This window comes from Protomyctophum bolini (genome assembly GCF_963924005.1).
Source record: "Protomyctophum bolini genome assembly, chromosome: 18".
Taxonomy (NCBI): Eukaryota; Metazoa; Chordata; class Actinopteri; order Myctophiformes; family Myctophidae; genus Protomyctophum; species Protomyctophum bolini.
This window is the reverse complement of record NC_137879.1, coordinates 35,448,582-35,476,021: the sequence shown is the minus strand read 5'-3', so window position 1 is coordinate 35,476,021 and position 27,440 is coordinate 35,448,582. Positions and strand designations below refer to the sequence as shown.

At 43.3% G+C, this 27,440-nt stretch overlaps 1 protein-coding gene and 1 long non-coding RNA gene across 2 annotated transcripts; both read right to left on the bottom strand.

The window, feature by feature from the left end:
* Positions 1 to 930: 930 nt before the first annotated feature.
* LOC308333077 (antigen WC1.1-like) lies at positions 931 to 23,001 on the bottom strand. The gene is made up of 23 exons (XM_080789273.1): positions 22,919 to 23,001; positions 22,378 to 22,701; positions 21,757 to 22,062; positions 21,286 to 21,588; positions 20,378 to 20,629; positions 19,521 to 19,778; positions 18,262 to 18,597; positions 17,774 to 17,806; positions 17,361 to 17,663; positions 15,651 to 15,962; positions 13,892 to 14,209; positions 12,170 to 12,499; positions 11,676 to 11,708; positions 11,263 to 11,565; positions 10,014 to 10,325; positions 9,300 to 9,620; positions 7,803 to 7,826; positions 7,546 to 7,649; positions 7,329 to 7,451; positions 6,635 to 6,828; positions 5,098 to 5,318; positions 4,370 to 4,579; positions 931 to 2,685 (listed from the first exon to the last, which is right to left on the bottom strand). Exons 1-23 carry the CDS (start codon positions 22,992 to 22,994, stop codon positions 2,549 to 2,551), a joined length of 5,133 nt encoding a protein of 1,710 aa, XP_080645399.1. The 5' UTR covers positions 22,995 to 23,001; the 3' UTR covers positions 931 to 2,548.
* On the bottom strand, positions 931 to 27,440 carry LOC308332863. The gene is made up of 2 exons (XR_013965757.1): positions 27,252 to 27,440; positions 931 to 1,272 (listed from the first exon to the last, which is right to left on the bottom strand). It is a non-coding gene; the product is annotated as an uncharacterized lncRNA (long non-coding RNA).

Below are 27,440 nucleotides of genomic sequence, written 5' to 3'. Positions count from 1 at the left end.
AGTTGTGCATGTGAAACAGCATACTTTGAGGAGGGGAAAAGGGAGAGATCAGACAGACAGACAGACAGACAGACAGACAGATCTTACTTGGTGTTGTAGATCAGACGGCATGCAGCAGGTAGAAAGAAGTGTGCTTCTCCAAGCGCACCGGCCTTTTTATGTGGGACCTCACCCCGGCCTTCTACTGTAGCCCCGCCTCCTTCTGACACGACACCCAACAGGGGGAGCGACTATGATGATCTCGTACCACCCACATATAGGGCATAGCAGGGGTGGGCATGTTGTGGTGGTAACACAGGTAGAAGAGCCATTCCTTTTAGCCTATTATACAGATTTCCGAAAACATTGATCTAAATTATTTTAAGCATGGAACGAAGCCAACCTAAGGGGCTCCCGGTTGAATCATGACCATAATGCTGCGTTCACATGGAATCAGGCCAGCGGTAAACGGCAAAACGGACTTCATGTTAGTGGACGGGGAGCCAGAACGGCAGCCAGAACCGGCGATGGTATCAATGTTAAAATATTTAGGCTTTTTACCGTGCCGTGCCGTCCGGCAGGTTTTGCCGGGTGCCGTCTATACCGCTTGCCTGATTCCATGTGAATGCAGCATAACATCAGCTGTGTCCAAAGATATTTGAAAAGCGCAAACAAAAAATAATGAAATATTCAATTATTTTGGGACACAGAATCAAAGAATCAAAATTTAAATTGCCATTTTTCAGCCATTGAGTTGAAAAACAAAAACATTTTTTTTTGTTTTTTTTAATTTATTTGGGGACCCCCCCCCCAAATAATTTTGGGGGCCCCCGCGGGGTTGCGACCCCCAGGTTGAGAACCCCCCTGCTCTATAGCCAATGGGTGCTGGACATACGGCAATACAAGGAGAAAATAGAGTCCAGTACCTCTTCTCACAACACATGGGTCGGGTTCTTTATAAACTGACATTTATTCGGGCATTCTTCTCATCCCTCAGTTGTTCCACCATGCCAACTGTATGTTCACACAAAATAATAAACGATAATCAACAAATTACATCACAGTATATTGATCAAACAAATGAAAGTACAAAACATGTAGAAATGCACGATGCACACAACAAAGAGAGATATAGGCCTATACCTCGTTGGCCGCTTGTTGTGTAAAAGAGGTTCTTCATTCCTCTTGAGTTGCATACAAGTATGTAACCAGTAACCACCCTTTAGAATGTCTTTGACCGTCTGTCCTTGGCATTCAGACGTGTTTAAATAACTTTGGCAGTGCGATGTAACACTAGCTGCAAGTGTACAGATCGACCTCGAATCCGAGTGAGTGAGACAAAAATGTTTGCACCACCTGTGTGCAATGCCATACAATCATGCATCAATCAATCAATCAATCAATCAATCATGGTCCAGTGTAGCTACTGACAGAGAGGGAACTTTGTTCTGCCTCAGAAAGTTATCGCGTCATGTTTTTACATTTTTAACCTCATATGAAATCAATAATGAACCACTTGTGTATTGTGTATCATGACATTATTATGAATTATGCTTTATGAACTTATGACCATGAATTTTAGTATTTTATAGTAAGCAAGCATTTTAATGACAGCACTTACAGTCTGCAACACTGGTTTCTACTCAGCTCATCTGGTTGTGTTGCTTCAAAACCTGGTTGGATCTTCTTCAGGAATAATACAGCTTCCACTGCGATAGGCTAATGAGCGGTGACTAGAACCACCTGACCTCTGTGATAGGCTAATGAGCGGTGACTAGAACCACCTGAGCTCATACCAATCAACATGTAACCATTTCTCCAACACAAGGCAATAGTATACACACGCATAACAAGTTTGCATAATGAATCCCAAATAAGATATAGGCCTACAAAATAGATCAAATTAATACGCACGACACTCTAAGAGATCAGTATCGGGGGTCCAGTACAGGACACAAATAGGTTACTTTTTTTTTTTTTTTTTTTTACATTTTGTTACATTTGGTTTTGGGTTTTTAAAGGACATTATCGTTGGGAAGTCCCAAACAAACCTACTGGCAGGGAAGCCGAACAGGGCCAGAGTGTATATATATCTCTCTCAACCAATTGTGTCCCAAACTGTGAACAAAATGGCTACAAGAGAGAATAAGATATTGAATTAAGAGGACTAGTAGATTTTCGCACTGGGGTTCTTAAACATCACAGTCCTTAAACATCAGATCACCTACAGAGACCATAGAAGGAATGAGAAATGTGATGTGACTCAACATTACAGTGTAGGGCCCATTGAAATACAGTATGGGTTCAAAACAACATGTAAAGGGAGACATTACCCAAAATTGTACTCTGGTATGCACTACTGGACAAGGCTCTCGCCATAGTAGTAGTACTAGGCTATACAGTATATCATTGGGCACCCTCTTGAATTCATATAGGTGACCTCAAGCTACAAGAATCACTTTACATTTACTGACGAAACCACGTTCACCCCCACAGCTCCCGGACTATAAAGTCAGACAGCGTAACACAAGTGAGGCTGATCGGGTGAATCACCTGGCTGGCAGTGCAGTTAGTCGGACGTGCACTGCTTGTTGTCAGCTGTCAAATAGGAGTCTGTGCGACAGGAACACTTGTAGCCCCCTCCAGGTGAGAGCAGACACAGGTGACTGCAGCCTCCATTGTTGGTCTGACATGGGTGACCAGACACTGCATGGGTAAAGAAAACATGCACACATGGAAGGAATAATGAGAACACACACCAAATATGTTACAACAGTGCTTTTTAAACCTGTTGTAACCCAAGACATCAAGACTCAACATCATAAGGCACACCAGTCTTTCTTTCCTTATTATTATTATTATTATTATTATTAATAGAATTTCGGCTCATCCCAGTTACGTTGCAGCGTAATATGGGCAGAAGGAAATTGCGGGAGTTGACAGACACTTCATGTTGCAGCTTTGTTTGTAAACCCAGTATTGTGTAGAAACGGATGGGTTATTAATTCATTATTATTATCTGTTGTTGCGCACACATTCACACTCACACACAGGTTACTTTGAATACGTGGTGGGACTGGGAAATAAATGAGATGAGAGGTGGTGTGTGTGTGTGGCTGGCTGGCCATCGTAGACACACACACACACACACACTCGCGCACTTGTCAATTCAAGTCCCCCCGGCACCGCGATGCGAGAGAGAGAGAGAGAGAGAGAGAGAGAGCGAGAGAGCGAGAGAGCGAGAGATGCTCCCTGTGTGGGTCTCGCGTTTGTATCACGGCATCCTGCACGTGCATGTCAAAATGAATTGGAATAAAAAAACATATGTATCGGGTCTGGAAGGATCACATCTTGGTGAACTCTTGCAGTGTGTGATCCCTGGTCAGCGATCAATCGTCTAGTGTGAAAGCCACAAAAATATAATGACAGCCGATAAAAAAAAAGACTGAGCTGGTGTGGAGCAGAGGCAGCGAGGTTGGACATTGAGGGGTCGGAATTCGGAAGTCATCCCGGTCGCGTGGTTCATGTAACGCGTGAAGGCCGTATAGACTACAATGCGCCATTGGACTGGCCCCATGAAGTGAACGGAGTTGGGCGTAACTCGGCAAAGTGATGACGATTTTGACGTAGGCTGGTGGTCTTGCGCAAGAATGTGTTTTCATATAAATGGGTATTGTACTCATGTAAATATGACAGTTGCATGGATGCAAAGTAGTGGTTGATGTCTGGAAAGGCATGTCTGTTGGTGTTGTGCATGGTGAGATGTGTACAAACGGTGTGGTTTGGTAGGAGAAGGCGGACAAAGGATGGGGTTTTGCGCTGTCTATTACTGTGGCAGAATTATTATTATTATTATTATTAATTATGTATTTATATATTATTATTTCGGTGGGTGGGGTTGAAAAACACAGCGCTGAAATAGCATATAGCCGATCTACAACTTCACCACAGTATACGTTACATTGTGACATGTTAGACCTAAGACCTGCTATTTCGCGGTGGGGAATTGCGGCCTAAAAATGGAAGCAAGCGGCGTCCACACTTTTCATATCAACATATCAAATAATACAATTATATTACATTAAAGGTAGAGTCAGTGATTTCACTTAATTCAAATATCACTTATTTTTTTGTTTTGTTGTGATAATCCTCTCTGCTATAGAGTGTACTGACCATATAAGGAGTTCCTCCTTGTCCCCAGTTAACCCCTGGGGGGGGGTCAAAAAACCTTAGGTTTCGTTTTTGTTCTCTATCCTGATTGGATGAAAGCTTGTGCCCCAAGGCAAAAACTAAACCTAAGGGTTTTTGACTGAAATCACTGACACCCCCTTTAAATACAGCACGTATAGAGTAATAATGAGAGTGTTACAGCAGGCGGTAGTATACAGACCCTCGGGTTGTCTGTTGGGGTGGTAGATGCGGATGTCGAATGTTAAGGACGGTTGGTGGATGTCGAGGAGTCTGGTCCTGTCGGTGCCATGAGTCTTGTTGGCTCTGTTGATGGAGCCGACCTTCGACCACGTCGATGGCTCCCACTGTGTCCAGTAGATGTGATCCTCAAACACGGTAATAGCCACGATGTTGTGCCGACCCTCGACAACTATATATACAGACGCACATACAGAACCAAAAGATTCACCTCAGTGCAGTAAAATGCAGTAACAGGATGTATTAAAGGTTTTATGACATTCATTTTCATTTATTTTTGTTTTTGTTTTTTGTTTTAGGTTTTATGACCTCAATTACACCCAAAAAACCTGAACTTTGAACATTCAGTGGATTTTCTGTGGTCTGAAGTTTTCTTTGGGGTTTGGAAGCCTTTTTGAGCTACAATGAAAACAGGCAAAACAGTGAAAACAGTGACATCTGCTGGCAAATCCCATTGACATATATGGGATTTGCAGGATCTTACATCACAAACTGCCGGCAAATCAGAGCACCTGTTTGAGCCAGAAAACCCCAGATCACAGAAAATCTACTGAATGTTAAAAGTTCATGTTTTTTGGGTGCAATTGAGATTAGAAAACCTAAAAAAAATAAGAACAATTCCAAAACCTTTTTTTTAATGTCACAATCCCTTTAGCTGTGTGTGCGTGCGTGCGTGGGTGCAAGACAGACCTGTGTGTCTGTCGGTTCCGTCCAGGTTGGCACACTCAATGTGTGTCCTCCCAGTGGTCGCCCAGTAGATGCGATTGGTCCAGCAGATGCGGTCGTCGACGTAGTCCAACGTCAGGGAGCCTGGCCAGTAGAGCTTATCCTGCACGATGACCGTCGTGTCGGTGCCGTCCATCCCCATCCTCCCTATGTTGTGGTCGTTTATGTCTGACCAGTACAAGTATCTGTCAGGGAGACACTGTGTCAGGGGTCACTATTCACAACTAATGTATACATACTAATGTACAATAATGACTATAGTGGACATACAATATTGAAGAGTTCATACCAACTAAAATGAATGAATGAATGAATGAAATCCCCATCACTCTATCACTGTAGAAAAAAATCACACCCGTGTGAACCGAGTGGTGCAACTCCCCTCCCCCCCCCCCCCCTCCCTCTCTCTCTGTCATTAGCAGGCAACAGTGCAGCACGTGCAGCACGTGCAGCACTATCTCTCTCTCTCTCTCTGTTTCTGGCACAACAGCACCCCTACTGGTATTAATAGTCATACTGGTGCTCATAGGCGGCGGGTGCATAAGGCTAGGGAAGGCTTAGCCTTCCCAAAAATTATGCTGGGTATTTTTTTAAATATATATAATATATGTGCGCAGCATTATAGAAGGCTATTGTGTGTGTGTGTGTGTGTGTGTGTGTGTTGTCGCTGCCCCCTGGTGATCGCTGATCGGCAACTGGCCTAATCAGCATATGATTGAATGACTACTATTGGTGTCTGTAAACCTCGTCCTTCCAGTCGCTTTGTAGCAAAGAGTAGCGTGCGCTGGTTTGTTTTGGGAAACAGCAAAACGCAAAATGTATTTTTCAAGGCAAAGATAAAGTAGCCTAATTCAGAAGAAGAAGCTGTGAGTCGGCTGTCAGAACTCAGTGCCCGCACGGTTCACAGTTCACACCACTGCAGCAACACTGACACGTTCAGCGGAGTGACTGCTGTCTCTGTGCCGTCTGTGAAGAGCCATGAGCCGCGACTCCCGGAGGGGCAGCAACACCGCCGGGTAATCTACACTGACTGACAGGAGACTTGAGAAAAAGACGTCCAAAAGTCGTTGTCTGTGTATAGGCTAATTCATTGGTAAAAGTATGCGGGCTCGCTTCGCTCGGCCGCGAGAGTCCCCCCCCCCAACGCAATTCTATAGCCTACCAAAAGGTAAAACGCACCCGCCGCCTATGCTGGTGCTCATTAACATCACATACTGGCGGACACATACTGTAGGTGAAACAACACATAGGTAGGTGAACACGGACATTGCTGTTCCTTGGAGTGGTTGCACCACTCAAAAACAGGGATCTGGGCAGGGAAACAAACCTGGTTCTGCCCCTCTTCGCACCCATTGGTTGCCGTTGTGTGGTTTGACAAAAATCCTTTCTCTCCATCCACTACCATTGAAATAACAGTGTTTATTCAGTTTCCCTGTGTCCGTGGTGTTTCACAGGATGCTTGATGAATTCAGTGTGAGGTTCATGATGATCTTGTTCTTACCCGTGGCGTACATCCACAGCTATGGCGTATGGGTTGGAGTTGAGCAGGGCATGAGTGTTGACCAGGACTCTTAGGTACGACCCGTTTAGTTTGGCCACGCGTATGACACCCAAGCCACACAGGTAGAGGTTACCTCCCACCCAGTCAACAGCCAGACCCGAGATGCCACGCGACTCCGAGTGGTCGAAAATGACCTGTCAATGAACCATACATGCACTCATGAATATATATCTTCATTCTTACATAATGGTTGCTGTCGGGAGGAAACCGACTAAATCATTTTTTTGCATACATCATGAGTGCTATTGAACACCCTTTACGTCTGTGTGTTGGTTAAAGAAAAACAAAAAAACAATGGAAAGTAGTAAAAAGCGCTTCGGACAAAACCTCTTAACTCCATTGGACCCTCAAACTGTCTGCTAAAGCAACTCATTTAATATCCATTTGCTTCCCGTAGGACCTATAAAAACCAGCTAAAAACCAACCAGGACCTATAAAAACCAGCAGTATCTCTTATCACTGTTATGGCGACGACATTAGCTTTACTGCTCATTCAAGCCTTTCCATGAATGTCTATCGGCCATCAAATGCAGAATCGGCAATTAAATGCAGAGAAAAGTTGCCCCAGACAAGGTTGCTGCAGATGTTGCCGACCACAAACATTTTATCCGACCCCAGAATATGTCACACTGACCTGGATGTCACTGCCGGTGGTGTGCATGGCACTGATCGACCAGTCATGCCGCGTCGACACACCTATCCAGTAGATCATCTGCTGCTGATAGTCAAAGTCCAGAGACTCTGCAATCTTAAAGTCCTATCACACCACAGCAGTTGTGTTAGTCTCAGACTGGAATACATTCCAGCATGTCAAAAAGCAGTGGAGAATACGGTATAGGATTTAGGCCTACATAGAATCCGTTGGTTGTGGTTATCAACACTGTGGAGCTGGAGCCGTCCAGGCTGCTCATCATCAGCTTGTTTTGGTTGGCTAAGATGAGGAAGGGCTCCACCTCTGGATAAGGTGAGACATTACATTTGAGTTGGTTTACTTTTAAAAATACACAAAGCCAAAAGCAAGACTATCTCATTCCAAATAACTCTGTGCAGGCAGGCAGGCAGGCAGACAGGCAGGCAGACAGACAGACAAACAGACAGACAGACATACCTGTGGTGTCGTGTGCCTGGAGACCTGTGGAGAGACATGACAAACTGCATGAGCTTCAGTGTAACAACAGCTGGTTGGTTGCATTTGTGGTTTATATGTTGAAATACAGGGGAAACATGTCCTTCGATCGTTTCTCCTCTTCACTGCTAATTATTTGCCCCAGGATGGGAATGAGTAACTGCTGAGTAATTTCTATCTCAAGAGCCCAACATGAAATGGAAATAGCTGGCGAGCAATAGCTTGTTGTAAATTAACAGGTTGGCTCGCATTTTGTGATTTGGTCACACAGACCTTCAGTGCACAAACCTAGGAACATTAAGACTCTGGCACCGAGACTCTGGCTTTAAGGCTAGCTAACTCAGTGTCAACTTTCAAGTCACATCTGAAAACATATTTGTACACTTTACTTTTTCGTAAATGTATCTTGTTGCTCATTTTCTCATGTCCATGTATGTATATAATGCTTTTTGGTTATATTATTGTCTTATTCTGTCAATGTTATGCATTTCATTTGATTGCTGTTGGTTATCCCTTGACACTGTAAAGCACTTTGTAAACATTGTTTTCAAAAAGCGCTTTATAAATAAAGTTTATTATTGTTATATTATTATTAAGAAGGAACATGCACGGGCGCATGGCACGGTCTCCGCCGGAACAGCAGAGGTGCTAGATAGAAAGCTCATACCGTGTGATTATTATATTATGTACAATTATATATTCTTTTTATTATTTCACTTCAGGGTCAGCAACTCTCATGCACCTCTAGCAACCTCTGCTGGAACACTCTTATCGTCACAGTTCCTGAGTTTCTTTTCTAGTACTAACCCTATCTCTAACTCTAACCTAAACATAACCGCAAGCAACTATTATCGTATCCCTCACCAACCTTACCCCAAAAACTATTATCGTATCCCTCAGCAACCACAATCCAAAAACTATTGTCGTATCTCTCAGCAACCATAATCCAAAAACTATTATATTGTCCAGCAGTTGTTGAAAAAGGGGGATTTGAACACGTGAAGCATGGATTGCAAGTCAGCATAGTAGTCCACTAGGCTAGCGAGGCATCTGGCAGAAAGGGGTTTTGTGTTTGTATTAGAAGGATGGCGGCGCTTTCCGTGGCTACTAATAGTAGGGCAGGGCTCGGCGGGGTAAAACGAGCGCTCCTTTCCTGAGCTATATTTTTAGGAATAAAAAACTTGCCCATAAAAATCCAACGCAGTACATTTTATGAGCTACTTTCTGTCGAGAAATTACTTTTCAAAAGTGTAAGAGTTTGGAAGCGCTTGTTTTCCAGAGCGCGACGTCCTGCTGCTTCCTGCATTATGTGCCATTTAGACACAGGTGCTACGCAGGACCGCTGAGTGATTTCCAACGAGCACATCCAAACTCCAATGTTTTGCCACTCAGTCTAGATGAGGGGGGCAAGTGACGCATGTGCATACTCTATATGAGACGGTAACATTGTTGAAGTCTTTTTTTTTTCTTTTTTTTTACCTGAACAGATCACCTCCAGTCTGTCCCCGGAGCTACCAGCCTGCATCGTTACACACTCCTCCAGTGCAGATTCAGATCCAGCGCAGGAAGATATAATCCACCATACAGGTTGACGTGTAGAACCACCAGGACCCCATTTTGTGTAAACAGCAGAGCCACAGCCTAGCTGTTGACACACCACAGATGAGGCCTTCTGGTTCCAGCCAGACCTAACCAGAAGCGCCAGCCGAATCGCCACTGGTCTCCAGTCTCCCTGGTATTTCACTTCAAGTTTACCAGTACAGTGACTGGTTCCTTCCACCAACCTGACAACAACAGACTCTGTACAGAGACAACAGAATAAACATTTTAAAGGAATATTATTTGAACACACATACTACACATGAACGACAAGCAATGGCTTGCTGTGAACAATCACAAAATCACACCCGTGTGAAGTGAGGGGCGCTCTTATCATCGTACATCATGATGACGTAAAATAGACACTATGCCTATTTGCTCAATGCTCAGACACTAAGACACTATGAAGTAAAGTTCTCCATTCATTGTCAATGGGAATTTAATATGTGTTTAAGACGAAATTTGTGGACGGTAACCAAAAGCTGGATGTAGGAGGGGCTAGTGCCCCTCAAAAACAAACATGGTGGTTGTCATGGTGATGTCACTTCCATGAGTTGGACAGTGTGAAGAGTTTCATTCAGGTCATCACCTCACCTGTGACAGTGAGATGGAGGAAGTCGCTCTCAGAGGAGACGTTACGATCGAAAACATTGACGTGATAAACACAGCTGTAGGCCCCTTGGTGGGTGTGGTCTGCTGCAGCAAACAGGAAGTTGGCAGAGTGACTGACGGCTGGCTGGGTGCGGTTGGCTCCAGTGAGCTGGAAGGAGCCTCCGGGGTGCTGTGGCTGGACGGAGCAGCTGATGGTGAAGCTGGAACCCTCCATCACCTGCTGCTGCCCCTGCTGCTGCCCCTCGGAAACCCCCTTCGTGGAGGGGGAGAGGCTGATGACTGGCTTAAACAGATCTGTAACGAGACAGGTGGTTGGCTGAAACAGCGGATCTGTAACAAGACAGGTGATTGGCTGAAACAGCGGATCTGTAACAAGACAGGTGATTGGCTGAAACAGCAGATCTGTAACAAGACAGAGGTGATTCACGAATCAAGAAGGTTATATTTGTCTAAGGGTGCATGGAGGCACACTGTCGTGGCAAGAGGCGTCTAGGGCGTCTTGTTTGTATTATTACAAAACATACAGTAACCACTTCAGCCCTAATATAATTTACATTTCAGCAGCCATTTGAAAATTGCCGATCTACATGTGTCACATTGGTTACAGGGGGCTGCCAGCAGGAGGCTGCCAGTGTCACCATGTTTCAGAGCTTGTGTGCTCCCAGGCCCCGTATTTCTTTATCATGCTTAGGCCTCACTCACACTGTTGCAACATGCATGCAACATTTGTCTCGTGTCTTGTCCGTGTTTAATAACCGCCCCAATGCATTTCCAATGGAAGTCACATGGTTTGACAAAACATTTGTTTGATGACTGTGTTGTGCTCCCCTCCCCCGCATCAAACAAAAATGTTCCGTCAAACCATGTGACTTCCATTGGACATGCATTGGGGGCGGCCATTAAACACGGACAAGAAACAAGACAAATGTTGTATGCATGTTGCAACAGTGTGAGTGAGGCCTTAGTCTTGGACCTCCGCTTCAACCTTAACACCATGGGTGACCCTACCGGCATCACTCTCAGGTTCATTGGAACATACAAGCCTTTCCACTACTACCAGGTGACAATCCATGGAAAGATATAGGACAGACAGACAGACAGACAGACAGACAGACAGACAGACAGACAGACAGACAGACAGACAGACAGACAGACAGACAGACAAAATTACAGTATAGACAGTATATAGCCTATCGGTCTCAGTGTGTTGTGTTGTTATTGTTTTTTTTACCTGAACAGATCACCTCCAGTCTGTCCCCAGAGCTACCAGCCTGCATCGTTACACACTTCTCCAGTGCAGATTCAGATCCAACGCAGGAAGATGTAATCCACCATACAGGTTGACGTCCAGAACTGGACCTCCACGTTGTGTGAAGAGCAGAGCCACAGCCCAGCTGTTTACACACCACAGATGACGACGTCAGGTTCCAGCTAGATGTCAAATCAGCCGCTGGTCTCCAATCGCCCTGGTGTTTCATTTCCACTTGACCAGCACAGTTACTGCTTCCTCCCACCAACCTGACATCGCCAGGCTCTGTACAGAGACAATAGCATACGTAATAAAACATGTAATATTACTTTGATGAGAAGAAATTGTTGTTTTAGCTTACAATGATGTGTAGTTGTTTGTTCATGTTTGACTACCTGCTGTGTGGAGTGTTGGTTGAACCTGGAGAGCTGAAGGGAACAATGATCAGATTAATGAGGTTGAGTGCAACAGCTAGTACGTGGAAGCATGTTTGAGACCAAAGGAGGAATGATCAAGGCATGTTTTTATGTTGAACCACAAACCACTTCCAGCATAAATACCAACATGGGAAATGTTCAAATAAGTTTAGAAATAGTGAAAATAGCAGACTTTCTTATTATTGATTAGTCAGCCCATGGGAACTTGAATTCATGGACATTTATTTATATTTTTGTCGGTTTCCTAAGCCAATAATTTGATGACCAGCGGTGGTTCCCTATGGAGACACAAAGGAGACTCTTTGTGTCCCCTATGGGAAGTAAATGTTGTGGGTCAATCCCTATTTTTGACACATCAACGATGTAGTCCTTTCAAGAGAATGGAATACAGAACAGTAATTAGGCAATATTTTAACTTTCAGTGTAAACAGTATATTAAAGCAGAGACTTACCATCTTGAACATCAAGATGCACTTCTATGTATGAATCCAACATCAATGCTCTCTCCAGTCCACACAAGTAGGTTCCAGAGTCGGACCTCCTGAGTTCGGTGATGGAGGCCAATAAGTATATTCCTGCGTTGGTCAAACTGATTCTATCGCTTACCACAGTTTCACGGAACTCTGCCTTGACAATGTCTTCATAGTTGCCACATGGACTTCTACAGAGGTACTTTGGAGAGTACATAGTGTCGGTCAAGACTTTCCATTTTGAGCACCGGAAAGACACTTTTCCCCCAACATGGCCCGTTATGCTGATAGGCTTCTCCGCAGTACTCAACACTGCAACGCAAGAGATAAGCAACGAAACAGTATGACACACAACTTATTGACAACATGATGTGAGGAGTGTTTTTTTTGCAGAAGGTTTCTAGATGCTCTACTGCAGTTACACCAGTGGTTCCCAAACCTTTTAGCACGTGACCCAAAAGAGAAATGTCATGTCTCCCCGCGGGACCCAAACTGGTGTAAGATAGTGAATAGAATAGCATCTACGAGCTTGTAGATCTGCTATTTTCACCGTCACGTTCGCTTAAAAGTTACATTTGTGAATTGACTTTAAAAACGGTCCAGAGTAGATGATAATATGACCAAAATATCCCAAAAGAAAAATATACAAAAACATTAACATTTAGTTAATTTACTTGTCCTTGTCTTTCAGTCTGTTATATACACACACATTTTGATGTTGTGAAATGTATATACTTTTTAATATAAAAACAAATCAACATTGTACTATTCTCTTTTTTTATATTATTTTTATTATTTCAGTTCAGGGTCAGCAACTTTCATGCACCTCTAGCATCTCTGCTGGAACACTCCCCCGTGCATGTTCCTTCTTAATGTTCCTAGGCACAAACCTAGGAAAAATAAAGAGGAAGGTGCACGGAGGTGTGGCCCGGTCTCCTGCGGGAGGTTTGCGCATGCTCAGTGTAAACAGGAACTGCGATGGAGTATTCCAGCAGAGGTGCTAGAGGTGCATGAGAGTTGCTGACCCTGAACTGAAACAATAAAAAGGATATAAAAATTAAGAGAATAGTATAATGTTGACTTTGTTTTTATTTTAAAAAGTATATCAATTTCATAACTGTGTGGAAAAAAAACGTTGTGTATAACAGACTGAAAGACAAAGGACAAGTCAATTTACTAAATGTGAATGTTTTTGTATATTTTTCTTTTGTGGAATTTCCATGTTCTTTTGATGCTCGCTTTGATGTGCTAAACTTTTTTTTTTGTGTGAAATGACAAAGGAACATGGATATACTGTTCATTCAAGTGCTGTGGATGATATAAAACATTTGAAAATAGAAGGGTGACTGCTGTTTAATTCTCAACTGTTCTGGATCTCACATCACAAGGTTTGAGCTTTCTGTTCTAGCACCTCTGCTGGAACACTCCATCATCGCAGTTCCTGTTTACACTTAGCATGTGCAAATCTCAGTCTAGATGAGTGGAATTTCCGGACTATAAAGCACATAACAAGCCGCACTGGACTATAAGCCGCAGGTGGCCATAGAGATATATTTAGAAGGTCCCCATAGATTAGCCGCACCGTTGTATAGGCCGCAGGGTTCAAAGCATGGGAAAAAAGTAACGGCTTATAGTCCGGAATTTACGGTACGCTATATGAGAGGGTATGGATTACTGTCATTGTGGAAGTCATTATTTTGTTACCTGAACAGATCAACTCCAGTCTGTCCCCAGAGCTACCAGCCTGCATCGTTGCGCACTCCTCCAGTGCAGATTCAGATCCAGCGCAGGAAGATGTAATCCACCATACAGGTTGACGTGTAGAACCACCATGGGGACCCCATTTTGTGTGAACAGCAGAGCCACAGCCTAGCTGTTGACACACCACAGATGATGACTTCTGGTTCCAGCCAGAGCTAACCAGAGGCGCCAGCGGAACCGCCAGTCTCCAGTCTCCCTGGTATTTCACTTCAAGTTTACCAGTACAGTGACTGGTTCCTTCCACCAACCTGACAACAGACTCTGTACAGAGACAACAGAATACACCTTTTAAAGAGATATTATTTGAACACACGACAAGCAATGGGTTTGCTGTGAACAAACACAAAATCACACCCTTGTGAAGTGAGGGGCGCTCCCATCATCGTACATCATCATGACGTAAAAGGCTGTCACGATTCTCGATTCATATACAAATCAAATAAAAATTGACGTTCGATACGGTGTATCGAAATCACCAGCCGCCTCGCGATATTTCATCGCATGCGCACGGCCGTCCGTTTAGTCCCCCCGGAACGTTTCCCACAGGACCAGTTTCGGCCTGTCGTACTTATAATGCCGGTGCACAACCCAGCCAGTACTAGCTCATTGCCTGATTGCGGTGGCATCATCAGAGAACACACACAGAACACACAGAGCACAACACACCCAAATTCACCCAAAGGAAGAAGCCGTTTATATCGCTGTTGTGTTTATATAGTATGGTTGTGTACAATAGCGGAGTGAAAGGTTCCATATCTGAGACTGCCTGGAGTCTGGACTGGCGCTGGTCTCCACGCTACGGCTGCTTCGACATGTGTCGCATTGCGATGAGGACCGCAGTGCAAAGCTGTGTTCAGTGCAAGACATGAGGCAGCCGAGCGTGGAGGCTAATGCCAGTCCAGCCCATGGAACCTCTGCGTGAAGTTGCTACATTAGAGCGCCGGAGTGAGCTCCTTTAGTCGGGCTATAATGTTAGTCCTAAGTACCGACTCCAAGTACAGGAGTAGCCCTGAAACAGGACTGAACAAGTCATGGCTAGTATAGGAGTTACTAGCTAGCGCCCCTCAAAAACAACTAGAGGCATAGACAAAATCTAGTGGCTATAGTGCCCAGCCGCTCCTCAAAAACAACGTTGTATTGCTTAATCTTTTGCAGTCGCTATTCATTGATTCACTGGAATACCTTTGGAAAAGAAAATCTCACAGTTATATTGCATATTGATATGCGATTAAAATGTGATTAATTGAGATTAATTAATTATAAGGCCTCTAATTAGATTATAATTTTTAATCGAGTCCCAGTCATATTATTTACTTTTTATTTTATTTAGTTACTTAGAGTTGAGCTTAACAATAATGTGTTTTTCTTTACAATTCAAAACATTAGCTTAAATTAATGATCATACAGCACTCTGTGCTGAAAATAGGAGGTTTTAAAAAATATCCATTGAATCGTATCAAAAATCGTATCGAATCGTGCCCTTAACATCGAAAGTTGATTTGCTCAATGCTCAGACACTTGACACTATGACGTAAAATTCTCCATTCATTGTCAAGTTTGTTTAAGACTAAATTTGTGGACGGTAACCAAAAGCTGGATGTAGGAGGGGCTAGTGCCCCTCAAAAACAAACATGGTGGTTGTCATGGTGGTGTCACTTTCATGAGTTGGACAGTGTGAAGAGTTTCATTCAGGTCACCTCACCTGTGACAGTGAGATGGAGGAAGTCGCTCTCAGAGGAGACGTTACGATCCAAAACATTGACGTGATAAACACAGCTGTAGGTCCCTTGGTGGGTGTGGTCTGCTGCAGAAAACAGGAAGTTGGCAGAGTGATTGACGGCTGGCTGGGTGTGGTTGGGTCCAGTGAGCTGGAAGGAGCCTCCGGGGTGCTGTGGCTGGACGGAGCAGCTGATGGTGAAGCTGGAACCCTCCATCACCTGCTGCTGCCCCTGCTGCTGGCCCTCGGAAACCCCCTTCGTGGAAGGGGAGAGGCTGATGACTGGCTTAAACAGATCTGTAACGAGACAGGTGGTTGGCTGAAACAGCGGATCTGTAACAACTAAGACAGGTGGTTGGCTGAAACAGCTGATCTGTAACAAGACAGGTGATTGGCTGAAATGGCTGATCTGTAACAAGACAGGTGTTTGGCTGAAACAGCTGATCTGTAACAAGACAGGTGATTTAAGAACCAAGAACTTGCAAGAAGGTTATATTTGTCAAAGGGTGCATGGAGGCACACTGTCGTGGCAAGAGGCGTCTAGAGCAGGCGTCTCTTCCTGGTTTTCAAACAGCTGGTTACCGCTCTCAAAGGGCACCTATACGGACGTATAAGTGTTTCTCTCTCTCAATTCAATGCAATTTAAACTAGAACTGCACTCTAGTCGAGTGCCTACTTGCTTGTTGTGCAAGCAGAGCGCGCAAGTACTGTCGACCGCTACAAACTGTCAAATCTCCGCTTCTCTGTGAAGGAACGTTTGAAATGTTGAATTATTAGGTTTAGCTATTTGCTACTTACCTACTTTATGCATGTAAAAAAAGTAGTAGGCCTATTATGAAGTATGGTACAAGTTTCTACCAAAGAAAAATAAATCATCGATATCCGATGAAAAGAAAAGTATATAAACTGAAATAAAATATGTTATCACGTATACAGTATAATTATTTAATTATGTATTGCTTTAAATTGACTTAATCTTGGACTATAGCGATATTAATACTAAATGCCTCTGTGTATATGTAATTTGTAAGTTGATTAGCGGTATACTGTGGTTACTTTGCACCACTTTTGATGCGTATGCACCGTCCCAGCATATGACGTCAGGCTATAACTGGTATAACTAGCTCTCAATGATGACGTAATAAAGATGTGGATTAAAGTACCCAATGCCAGAGTGTAATTGGTTTTCGATGGTGACGTAATGACGATATTATGTTTTAGTGTCGGGAGGATTAAAGGTATTGCTCCCATGTATACAGTAATCTGGCACCACTGCCGTATCAGGCACAAGTAGTCATTACGTCATTTGCTCGGACGGTGCATATGCATCGAACATAGTTCTGGGCGAAACTAGTACTTGCGCGCTCTGCTTGCGCAAGTACTGAAGGTGAAGTAAAAACTAAAATGCACTAAATCCGGATACCTTTCAGAGCCTGTGTGCCCCCAGGCACAGTGTTTGGATCAGGCTTATAGTCTTGGACCTCCCCTTCAACCGTAACACCATGGGTGACCCTACCGGCATCACCCTCAGGTTCATTGGAACACACAAGCCTTTCCACAACTACAAGGTGACAATCCATGGAAAGATATAGGACAGACAGACAGACAGACAGACAGACAGACAGACAGACAGACAAAATTACAGTAGACAGTATATAGCCTATCGGTCTCAGTGTGTTGTGTTGTTATTTTTACCTGAACAGATCACCTCCAGTCTGTCCCCAGAGCTACCGGCCTGCATCGTTACACACTTCTCCAGTGCAGATTCAGATCCAACGCAGGAAGATGTAATCCACCATACAGGTTGACGTCCAGAACTGGACCTCCACGTTGTGTGAAGAGCAGAGCCACAGCCCAGCTGTTTACACACCACAGATGACGACGTCAGGTTCCAGCTAGATGTCAAATCAGCCGCTGGTCTCCAATCGCCCTGGTGTTTCATTTCCACTTGACCAGCACAGTTACTGCTTCCTCCCACCAACCTGACATCGCCAGGCTCTGTACAGAGACAATAGCATACGTAATAAAACATGTAATATTACTTTGATGAGAAGAAATTGTTGTTTTAGCTTACAATGATGTGTAGTTGTTTGTTCATGTTTGACTACCTGCTGTGTGGAGTGTTGGTTGAACCTGGAGAGCTGAAGGGAACAATGATCAGATTAATGAGGTTGAGTGCAACAGCTAGTACGTGGAAGCATGTTTGAGACCAAAGGAGGAATGATCAAGGCATGTTTTTATGTTGAACCACAAACCACTTCCAGCATAAATACCAACATGGGAAATGTTCAAATAAGTTTAGAAATAGTGAAAATAGCAGATTTTTAAAATTAATTAAAAGCCGGTGGAAATATTTTTGTCGGTTTCCTAAGCCAATCATTTAATGACCAGCGGTGGTTCCCTATGGAGACACAAAGGAGACTCTTTGTGTCTCTATGGGATGAGTAACAAAGTCCATTGTGTGGGTCAACTATCCCCATTTTTGACAATGTAGTCCTTTCAAGAGAATGTAAAACAGAACAGTAGTTAGGCAATAGTGTAACTTGCAGTGGAAACATGATGCACAGTTCATTCATATATTGAAGCAGAGACTTACCATCTTGAACATGAAGATGCACTTCTATGTATGAATCAGCCAGCCAGATACTCTCTCTCTCCAGTCCACATATGTAGGTTCCAGAGTCTGACCTCCTGAGTTCAGTGATGGATACCAATAACAATGATTTTCCTGCGTTTCTCAAACTGATTCTATCGCTTACTACAGTTTCACCAGACTCTGCCTTGATAGTGTCTTCTTTACCACATGGACTTCTACAGAGGTACTTTGGAGAGTCCATAGTGTTGGTCCAGACATCCCAGTTTGCGCACCGGAAATACACTTTGCCCCCAACATGGCCCGTTATGCTGATAGGCTTCTCCGCAGTACTCAACACTGCAACGCAAGAGATAAGCAACGAAACAGTATGACACACAACTTATTGACAACATGATGTGAGGAGTGTTTTTTTTGCAGAAGGTTTCTAGATGCTCTACTGCAGTTACACCAGTGGTTTCCAAACCTTTTAGCACGTGACCCAAAAGAGAAGTGTCATGTCTCCCCGCGGGACCCAAACTGGTGTAAGATAGTGAATAGAATAGCATCTACGAGCTTGTAGATCTGCTATTTTCACCGTCACGTTCGCTTAAAAGTTACATTTGTGAATCGACTTTAAAAACGTTCCGGGGTGTTCACATAAGCCAGAGTAGATGATAATATGACCAAAATATATTTTTGATAGTGAAATATCCCATTAAGAAGTAGTGAAAAAGCTGATCTCCAAGCTCGCAACACGGCGCTTGTAGATCTGCAAACGTCTCTTTTTTGGGCCAAGACCTGAACAGTTTGTAAACCAGTGGTTCCCAAAGTGGGGTCCGGGGACCCCTAGGGGTCCTTGAGGGAGTTCCAGGAGGGTCCCCAGCTAAATGATAGTTAGGATGGGTCTGTAACTCAGAGAGTGTACAAATGGAACCAAATGGACCCTAACGGGTCTATTTGGTTCCATTTGTACACTCTCAGAGTTCAATTAAGTTTGATTTTACAATATGTATTAGGGTCCCTGAGATAGAAATGCCATTAACTAAGCCTTAGTTAATGGCATTTCTATCTCAGGGACCCCCGGTTTGACCTGATTTAGGCTATGGCCCCTTTTAGAACCATAAAAAACTTCTCTTATGGGGGTCCTTGGCATAATTATTTTCTAATGGGGGGTCCGCCAATCATTTTGGGGGTCCTTGACATGAAAAAGTTTTGGAACCACTGTGTAAACTATATGAATTAATAATACAATTAAAAACTCAATGAAACTAAAAACTCACAGTGTGCATCAACAGTGACTCCCGGTGAACTGGCTGTGGCGATGTTGTTCTTTGCCTGACAGTAGTACGTCCCACTGTCACTGGGCTGGACGTTAGAGATGGTAAAATACTGACTCTCTGCCACTATAGTTTTGTCTTTATAAATGACGTAACTCTGCGCTGGTGACCCACTGCTGCGGCAGCGGAAAGTGACCGAGCCTCCGTTGGAAACACGAGCTGCTGGTGGATGTACGTCCAAAAGGACATCCTTGGGACCGTCTGTTGGAGAAACACGCACGATGCATGTCACTTTCAGTGGTGGAAAGAGTACTCAATAGTTTTACTTAAGTAAAAGTACCAATACTGCAATTTAGAACTACTACGGACACACAGACACACAAAGCTGCGCATATAGGAGGGGCTCAAAAACGGAGAAAACAAATAACCTAACAAGTTAAAGGAGAATTTTGGGCTAGAAGGCTTTCTTACCTGTATTTGTAGTTGTTAGGTCCCCATACATTATACAATTACATTATTGGCTATTTCCACTATATCATAAGCTCTCATTGGGGCGTTGGGTTTTAGTGCCAATTCGCTCATTTCCATCGAAATAAGTAGTAAAGTGTGCCGCTTGGGATACTATTTACATTATGAAGAGAGGATATATACAAACACAAATATTTTTAAGCGATGGAAATAAGCGAATTGGCACTAAAACCCGACGCCCAATTGAGGGCTTATGGTATAGGGGAAATAGCCAATATTGTGTTTTTTTGCACAAAACAACACCTGCAGGACCACTTTGGTGGGGACGTAACGACTACAAATAAAGGTAGGGAAGCCTTCTAGCCCGAAATTCTCCTTTAAGTTACACTTACACTGAACCTGTAGCTGGTGTGCTGATGATCTGCGTGATCCATGTCTGTTGGTCCCCTGACAGTAGTACCAGCCAATGTCTGCCGGGGACACATTGTCCTTCACCAGCTGAGGACCAGTAGAGATAGGTCCGCCGTCTTTGTACCAGGTGTAGGTGTCTACCGGTGAGTTGGCGACGTCCCTGCTGCAGGTCAGAGTCACTTTGCTGCCCTCGACAACTTCTCCTGGTGGATTGGCTGATAGCGAGGGGTGGCCTGTGGAGGCGTAAAGACGTACTGTATATGTCGTACACTAACGTGACTGACGTGCAGGATTTATAATTGGAGGTGAGAGTGTATTGCTTTGAATAATGTGCCGTTAAACATTACACCAGATTTGGTCAAAGTAATAAAATACTGGACACTAGGCCTCCTCATGAATAACATAAATTCTCTCAAACTATGATACTGTGGACAATACGTGAACTGCACGCACGCACACAACATGGTGGGCACTAGGGAAATGTGGGCACCTCAGAAGTGTTTTGTTGTCTTATTTCCTGACTCACTTATGTGTAATTATTCCGTCTGGAAACACTAGACTTAGGATAGGTATAGGTATGTAAGGTTTCAGTTGGGTTTAAACTAGGTAGGGTATACTCGTTTAGGTATTAAACTTTAATTGGAAGGTACGCAGGTTTTTAGTTTTAAACTAGAACACTTTTATGGTCACTGTGTTTTCGTCATGTTGTTATTGTGGTGTTTTTTGTGTGTTGGGGAAACGGATGGAAATGAGCTTCTAGCTAAATCCTGCGTGTTTACATGAGACCATGTTCAGGTGATTGAATTCACATTCATGTATCGAATGTTCATTCATTCAATGTGCATTGAGACAGACAGACAGAGACAGACAGACAGACAGTGTGCGTTACCTGAACAGATCAGCGCCATACTGTAGGAGGAAGTAACAGTCCACATTGGTCCACACTCCTTCAGTAAAGATTCAGATCCAACGCAGTTAGATTTAATAAACCATGTCGGTCGATCCGTAGGACCACGTCTATTCGTTTTTGTAGAAACAGCAGAGCCACAGTCTAGTTGTCTGCATGCGACAGATGATGCCTCGTGGTTCCAGGTAGAAAAAGGATTCACTGGTCTCCATTCTCTCTGGTGTTTCATCTCCAGTCTACCAGTACATTGGCTGGCTCCCCCCACCAACCTGACATCACCAGGCTCTGTACACAGACAATAGAGTAAGCATTAAGAACTGTAGTGTTCCTTACAGTATAGAACCCTTGGGAATACAGTGAAATAAATATAGGATTTAACTTAAGTGCTTAAAAAGGTCAAATCACTTTGACTGTAAACTGATAATCAAACCTATAGTGTAGGTTGTCTTTTACCTGAGCAGGTGAGTCCAACAGTCTTGTCAGGTGAGCAGGTGATGTTTCTGGTTGAGTCTGAGGTTCTACAGTCCAGGAGAGCAGACTCGTTGCCTTCACACTGGAACTCTTTGGTCCACATTGGAGCCTTCACTTCACCATAGAACGCCCCCGGGAGGACTGAAGCCCCACAGCCAAGCTCCCTACAGACTACTTCTGCATCCTGTTGGTCAAAACTACCTTGACACACCGAGACCCACGACTGATCAGACTTTACCTCCACTCTGCCTGAACACAAACCACGCCCATTCACCAACCTCAATGACTCTGGGGAGGGAGGAAGAGAGAGAGAGAGAGAGAGAGAGAGAGAGAACATGTACGGACTTTTAGACCTCTTAATACAAAAGAAAATAATCTATTGCTTCATCAAAAGTAATCAACAAACTGGTCAAACATTGGCCAAAAACACAAGACAGAAAAGCAAAGAAAAGATAGAAACACCACACACTCACGCGGGACTGACTGACATGCACTCACGCAGGAGGGAGGGAGGGATGGGCGGGCAGGCAGGCAGGCAGGCAGGCAGGCAGGCAGGCAATATAGATTAGGATTAGTGTCATTGTTGAAGTCATCGATTGTTACCTGAACAGATCAGCCCCAGTCTGAGGGAGGTAGGAGAACTCCAGTAAGGCCGTATTGGTCCACACTCCCTCAGTGAAGATTCAGATCCGACACAGAGAGACGTGATCCACCATACGGATTCACCTGCAGACCCACGTCTCTCTTCTGTGTAAACGGCAGAGCCACAGCCCAGTTGTCTACACACGACAGAAGACGACGCATGGGTCCAGTCAGAGAAAGGAACCACTGGTCTCCATTCTCTCTGTGTCGTGTTGTCGACATGTCTCACCTCCACTAAACCAGTACAGCGGCTGGCGCCTCCCACCAACCTGACATCATCAGACTCTGTACACAGACAATAGCATAAACAGTTATGAAGTAATATCACTTCGATTAGAAGAGAACAATCTACAATATTAGTTTTTGAGCGGTGCTATCCGCTCCAAAGTGTGGAGTTGTCTATGTCTAACCCACCCTGTGACGTCATGTGGCATCCCCCCCCCCACCCCTCAACTCATCAAAGACACCGCTCACTTCACATCAGTGTGATTTTTTTGATTACCAGTTGTGTGGAGAGCACAGAGAGGTGCAGAGAAAAGCAGCAGGGAGGTCCCAACCAGCCACAGAGCCATCTTCATCCTGTCTGCTGCGCAGCTGCACAGTGCACACACATATACACAAGCACACACACACACACACACACACACACACACACACACACACACACACACACGTACACACATCATGTAGGCCTATCATATTAAAATACCTGTCTGAAGTGAGTTGTGCAACAGGGACCCTTGGTGGTGAACAAATGCTGTTTCCAAACAATAATGTTCCATGATTTCTAATAGCCACATTCGCCAGTTTGACACAGGTTTTGAGATGACACGTAATGCACAGGTGGGGCACACTGTATTTGTATATATCCAAGGGCAGAAACTGGACCACAGTACTCACAGACACAGACACAGGCTGCGTCCGAATTGCTAGGGTTGTTCCCTACTCCCTATCCCCCATACGGGGATCCAGATTCTAGTGGACTCTATAGTGATGATTTGGGACAATACTCCCTGTATGGGGAGCACCGACTCTGACGTCAATATCGATAGAGGGCGCTGTAGTTCCGCGGGTTCATGTACTTTTTATTTGTTATTTTTAAATTCATGAATGAATAAAGGAAAAAATAGGTTAATGAAAATATGTTTGCAGGCATTTAGGCCTATATATCTATGATAAAAAGGTTATTTAGGATAATGGATATAGTCTAATATTAATTTATTGATAATAATCATAGGCCCATTGTTATGGGAAAACAGTGCACAACCTTGACAATATATGAAAATATCAGCAGCATGATTTAATCTTAACCACATGAACCCCCGCTAATCCTGGGGCGGGGGGGATACGGCAAAAATAGCCGATCTAAGCAACGCGCGACGTCCGTGTTGTGAGCTTGTATACTTTTACTTGGGTACTTTTGGTAAAGAATTACCAAAAGTAGCCGATCTACAAGCTCTTCTCACAATACGGACGTTTGGTGTTAACAGAAACAGCAGTCCAATAAATGACTGCCTACACAATGAAGTTGCAATTTATTGCAATTCAATGAAATAATGTTAGATAGCATATTCATGGCAGGAATGAATGAATATTAATAAAACATATGTTCGGACACAATTAATATGTGTCTCACATGCATGTATTTAGCCTACGTTTGTGATAAAGAATCTCACAAATATATTCTACAGCAAGCAACTGATTGCTCTCCTAACGTCATGCGCTGGGCCTGGGTGATACAATTAATCAGATTAGTAATACTATTGCAAACGAGTAGATTTATTATAAATAAAATAAAACAATTTCAAATAAATGCACAGATCATTTGTCTCGAGATCTGTAGCTTCGAGATCCGCCAGGGAAGAAAAGAGGGGAAAACGAAAGTTTAAAAAGTACATTTGTGTTGATTTCTTTCGCTGGTTCAACTTCTGCCTCTTCTGAGTTGGAGCGCAATGAGCGCATGCATGCAGAAGCAGCGCACGTGCGCAAACGCGTGCATGTGCGCTCAAGAGCGAGCTTGCGCAATGCATTATGGGGCAGATTTGCTTCGCTGTGTTTTTGTAGTGACCATCGGATGCTCCCTACAATTCCATGTGCATTGTGGGATACTTCAGTCCACTACGTTAGGGTGCAAAAATGCTCACTACATATTCGGACACTATAACAAAATGGCGGAACCTCAAAGTAGTGCACTATATGGGGCATAGGGAATGATTTCGGACGCAGCCACAGACTCCGAGGCAGCGATTATGTTGGCAGTGGAGTTTAGTGAAAGAAATTGCAGTACAGGAAATGCACACAAAAACGAAATAAAAAGTAGTCCTTTGCTTGCACAAACACAGAAATGTCTTTTGTAATGTTGTCTGACGATACAGGTTCCAAATTACAAGAGAAAAACACCCGATAATTGCGGTCAAAACTGTCGAGTTCCACGAGTCAAACTAGCATCTCCAAATCCCTCTTTTCCTCATCTTGCATAACAAACTAATTCCCCTCCTCAGCTGCGCATCATAAAGCATTAAATGAAACTTTAGGGGGCGCTCTTTACCAACAACTGCGAAACAGTTATATAAGCATTGAAAACAATAATCATAAGATGAAAACAAGAAAAATATGAATTGCACATTTTAACCACTTTGGCTCTTACAAATGCTATTGCGTCTGGTAGTCTGTTCTGTACTGTTACACTAAAACTCAGCTTCCCATCATGCACCTATGCACAGTGTGAAGCTCGAAAGCGCCACTGTTGGTAAACCTAAACATACTATACATACAGGGACATCGATACGGACATTGGAGTGGCTGCACCACTCAAAAACACAAGTAAGAAGTAACTCTGCGTGTGTGCGTGTGCGTGCGTGCGTGCGTGTGTGTGTGTGTGCGTGCGTGCGTGCGTGCGTGCGTACACAACAGAGCGCAAAGTAGCCAAGATTAGTGAGGTTGAGGTACGTACATGCTAGATGCTGTGTTAGGATATCAAATGGAACAATAAAGACTATACTAATCATTGTATGTATTCTGCACAGAGTGACCTCGGTACATAGAAACAGATATATGGAATATTCTGACCATTTCAAATCAATTGATTTTGATTGTATTGCTTTGTGGAAAGCATGTTTTCTCATGTCGATAAAGCCAATTGAATTGTGCCATAATGTCACATGTCAATATTCATGATTCTGAATCCATTGCAAGCATTCATTTTGCACGGAAAACAATCCTTGAGCTAAATTCGGCCATATAGCCACTTGCCCAACATGACCTCATCCTCATCACATTTGTGAAGATGGCTATGTGGCCGTTTTCAATATGCCATTTTTAATGTTATTTGGATGACCCTATAAGGATCATAAAAAACCTTGAACAATTACTATTGCGGTTTCTTTTGAAGTGTTTAGCTTAGATTGACTGGCCTACAAATCAAACAGGCGTCTATGCCAGAATGAGGCAGAATAACAAATCATACTCTATAGTCTATAATGATAATAATTATTATTTATTATTAAACAGAGTAACACATTTATCTACTATGTGTAATTATGTACATCAGGGGTAGGCAACCTTAGGCACCAGTGCCAACATTGGCACAAAGGAGGGTGATCACTGGCACACTGGCAAGTGTGTGAGAGAGTATTTTTGGTTTTAAATAAACTATTTAAAAAAATGAGTCAAATCACATAAATTACATCCTGCGTTCCACATTCATTAAAAATGAACTATGTTATTGCCCCGAGTATAATGATCATTATAACAACGTGAAAGAAAATATTTAAAAATAAGGAAAAACTTTATATTTGTGGACAAGCAAAACATGTTGGACTTTTTGACGTGCTGTCAAATTAATTAATGTTGATATGGCACACTGACGATCTAGAAAATACAAACATGGCACTTCATTTAAAAAAGGTTGCAGACCCCTGATGTACATCATTGTGTCTTTGATTGGTCTCTCTCCCTTCCTCTTAACTAAAGCGATAGAACTTTACTCCTGTAAACCTGTGATGTGTAATTTTAAATGGAAAATATCTCACCTTTAAGACAAGAGCAGTATCCCTTCTTGTCGCCTTATACTGCTCTCTCTCTCTCTGCGTGTGTGTGTGTGTGTGTGTGTGTGTGTGTGTGTGTCTCTCTCTCTCTCTCTCTCAATGTGTCCTGCAATGGCAATGCATGCCTATATATCTATACTAGTCTCTCAAGACAGACTGTTGACTCACTGTTCTTATAAGAACTATTGGCCTCTCTGCCTATGCTATCTAAACATGTTGTATTTGGACCTTTGGATATCATACAAGGTAAACAATGAACCTATCTGTCTAAACAACATTGCACAACGGCAGGTTACAACACTTTTTTTGTTGTTTTTCTTCTTTGTAATTATTTGTTTGGTCCAAAATATTGTGTGTGTTGTCATGATTTGTCACGACAAGAGTTGGCTTCGTACGACGCGTACTAACCTCTGCTCTATAGCCAATGGGTGCTGGACAAACGGCAATACAAGGAGAAAATAACAGTCCTGTACCTCTTCTCACAACATTGACGACACATCGGGTTCTTTATAAACGGACATTCTTCTCATCCCTCAGTTGTTCCACCATGCCAACTGTATGTTCACACAAAATAATAAACGATAATCAACAAATTACATCACAGTACATAATATTGATCAAACAAATTAAAATACAAAAGTACAAAACATGTTGTGTAAAAGAGGTTCTTCATTCCTCTTGAGTTGCATACAAGTACTGTATGTAACCACCCTTTAGAATGTCTTTGACCGTCTGTCCTTGGCATTCAGACGTGTTTAAATAACTTTGGCAGTGCGATGTAACACTAACTGCAAGTGTACAGAGCCTCCTTAGTTAGACCAGAATCCGAGTGAGTGAAACAAAAATGTTTGCACCACCTGTGTGCAATGCCATACAATGAAATCATGCATCAATCAATCAATCAATCATGGTCCAGTGTAGCTACTGACAGATAGGGAACTTTGTTCTGCCTCAGAAAGTTATCACGTCATGTTTTTA